This window comes from Protobothrops mucrosquamatus, unplaced genomic scaffold (genome assembly GCF_001527695.2).
Source record: "Protobothrops mucrosquamatus isolate PMUCROS unplaced genomic scaffold, P.Mucros_1.0 scaffold1757, whole genome shotgun sequence".
In the NCBI taxonomy this organism is placed as follows: Eukaryota; Metazoa; Chordata; class Lepidosauria; order Squamata; family Viperidae; genus Protobothrops; species Protobothrops mucrosquamatus.
Window position 1 is genome coordinate 6,575 of NW_015387897.1, and position 1,457 is coordinate 8,031.

At 49.6% G+C, this 1,457-nt stretch overlaps 1 protein-coding gene across 1 annotated transcript in view; it reads right to left on the minus strand.

Annotated features, from left to right (window-relative positions):
- Positions 1-354: 354 nt before the first annotated feature.
- NOP53 (NOP53 ribosome biogenesis factor) overlaps positions 355-1,457 on the minus strand; it is an 11,966-nt gene continuing 10,863 nt past the window's right edge. The window contains exons 9-10 of the mRNA XM_015823063.1: positions 868-944; positions 355-424 (exon numbers count right to left, since the gene is read on the minus strand). Of these exons, the coding sequence (XP_015678549.1) occupies positions 364-424; positions 868-944 (138 nt within the window). The 3' untranslated portion in view covers positions 355-363. The remainder of the gene's footprint in view (positions 425-867; positions 945-1,457) is intronic.

A 1,457-nucleotide genomic window follows, 5' to 3' on the forward strand; every position in this document is an offset into this window, starting at 1 on the left:
GGAGAGAATCTTACTGACCTGGATGACTTGGGAATCTCCACAAACATCCCTTCTTAAGATTGAAAACTGGAGGGTCCAGGACCAAAACCAGCTTCAGATTTTGGGGTCAGGCCTCCCCCCCAAAAACAAAAACTTGGGGTTTCTCAACTTCAAACGTAAGAGAAACAAGGGGAACCATCAGTTTAGGAAGCCAGTGGCACACGATGGCTGCTCCTGATGGGAGTTGCAAGCCATCCCAAAAGCACCAGCCCCGGGAAGGGCAGCCTTAGAGCACCTTCTGCCCCAGCCTGGACCGGTCAGCTGGTCTGGCCAGACGAGCAGGGAAATCTGCCAGCTCTTCTCAGCTCCAAGCAAGGCCGCTACTTACACGATCTCTCGGAAAGCTCGCTTTTCAACGTATTTTAGCCGGTATTTCCTTTTGAACCTGGTAGAGAAGAAACCACGTTATTAGAGTCATCTACAGAGCTGGGACGCATTCCTTCCCGGAGGAAGGAAACTTAAACTGGCTTGTTTCCATCCAAAGAGGTGGCTGGCAAAGTTGTGTGAAAGCCTGCCTCAAGGGAACGGGATCCCTCTTTAAAAGATCCCTACCACTAACTGAAGCGTATTCAGCTGCTCTCTCTCTTTGTCTAAAATCTTTTATAAGTGGTTCATTCAAAAGGGTCGGTTGAATCGATGCCACTGATCTAACGTGAGAATTAAAGTTCCAGGAACAAATTCTCCAATCTTGTTAAAATGGTTTGCGGAAGCACTGTTTCACCCAAGTATGAGCTAATCCTTGACCCCAAAACCATGAGCAACGAAGCAGTTGGAGAAGCTAAGGCTTTGGGGACCACTTCCTCCTTCCATTCTATCCCAGTTACTCACTTGGCCCGTTCCCGGGGTTCGATAATGTTGCGTTTCTGCAAGCTCTTGAAGCGGTCCTTCAGGATGCTGCCTTCTGGCTGAGGAGGGGGAAGAAAAGACAAACATGAACTCAGGATGCTCAAGAGCAGGGGTCCTCAACCTTGGCCACTTTTAAGACTTGTGGACTTCAATTCCCAGAATTCCCCAGCCAGCCATGCTGAACCTTGGCTCAACAGAAGAGACACTGAAGGGCGAGGGATCCAGCTTGTGTTCTGGTTTCAGAGATCAATCAGGGAATCTATCAGAGATGCCCACTTGAATCTCCAGAGGGGAAGGAAGGTAGGAAATCCAAGTTACAGTACAGGTGGTCCTTGACTTATCACGTGACCCCCAGGGATGCTGCAAAGGTGGTTGGTTGTGTGTGAAAAACGACCCGACGTCACTTTTTCCAGCGCCGTTGTAACTTCGAACGGTCACTAAAGTGAACTGTGACCTGTGTTCCTGTCTCCAGCGACATCTTTGGCCACAATGGCCCAAACCAGGTGTGGTTTCCTGCCTTTGTGCAAAAGGACACGCGTTGGACGCTTTCATGCGAGCCCTACAAGTGACAT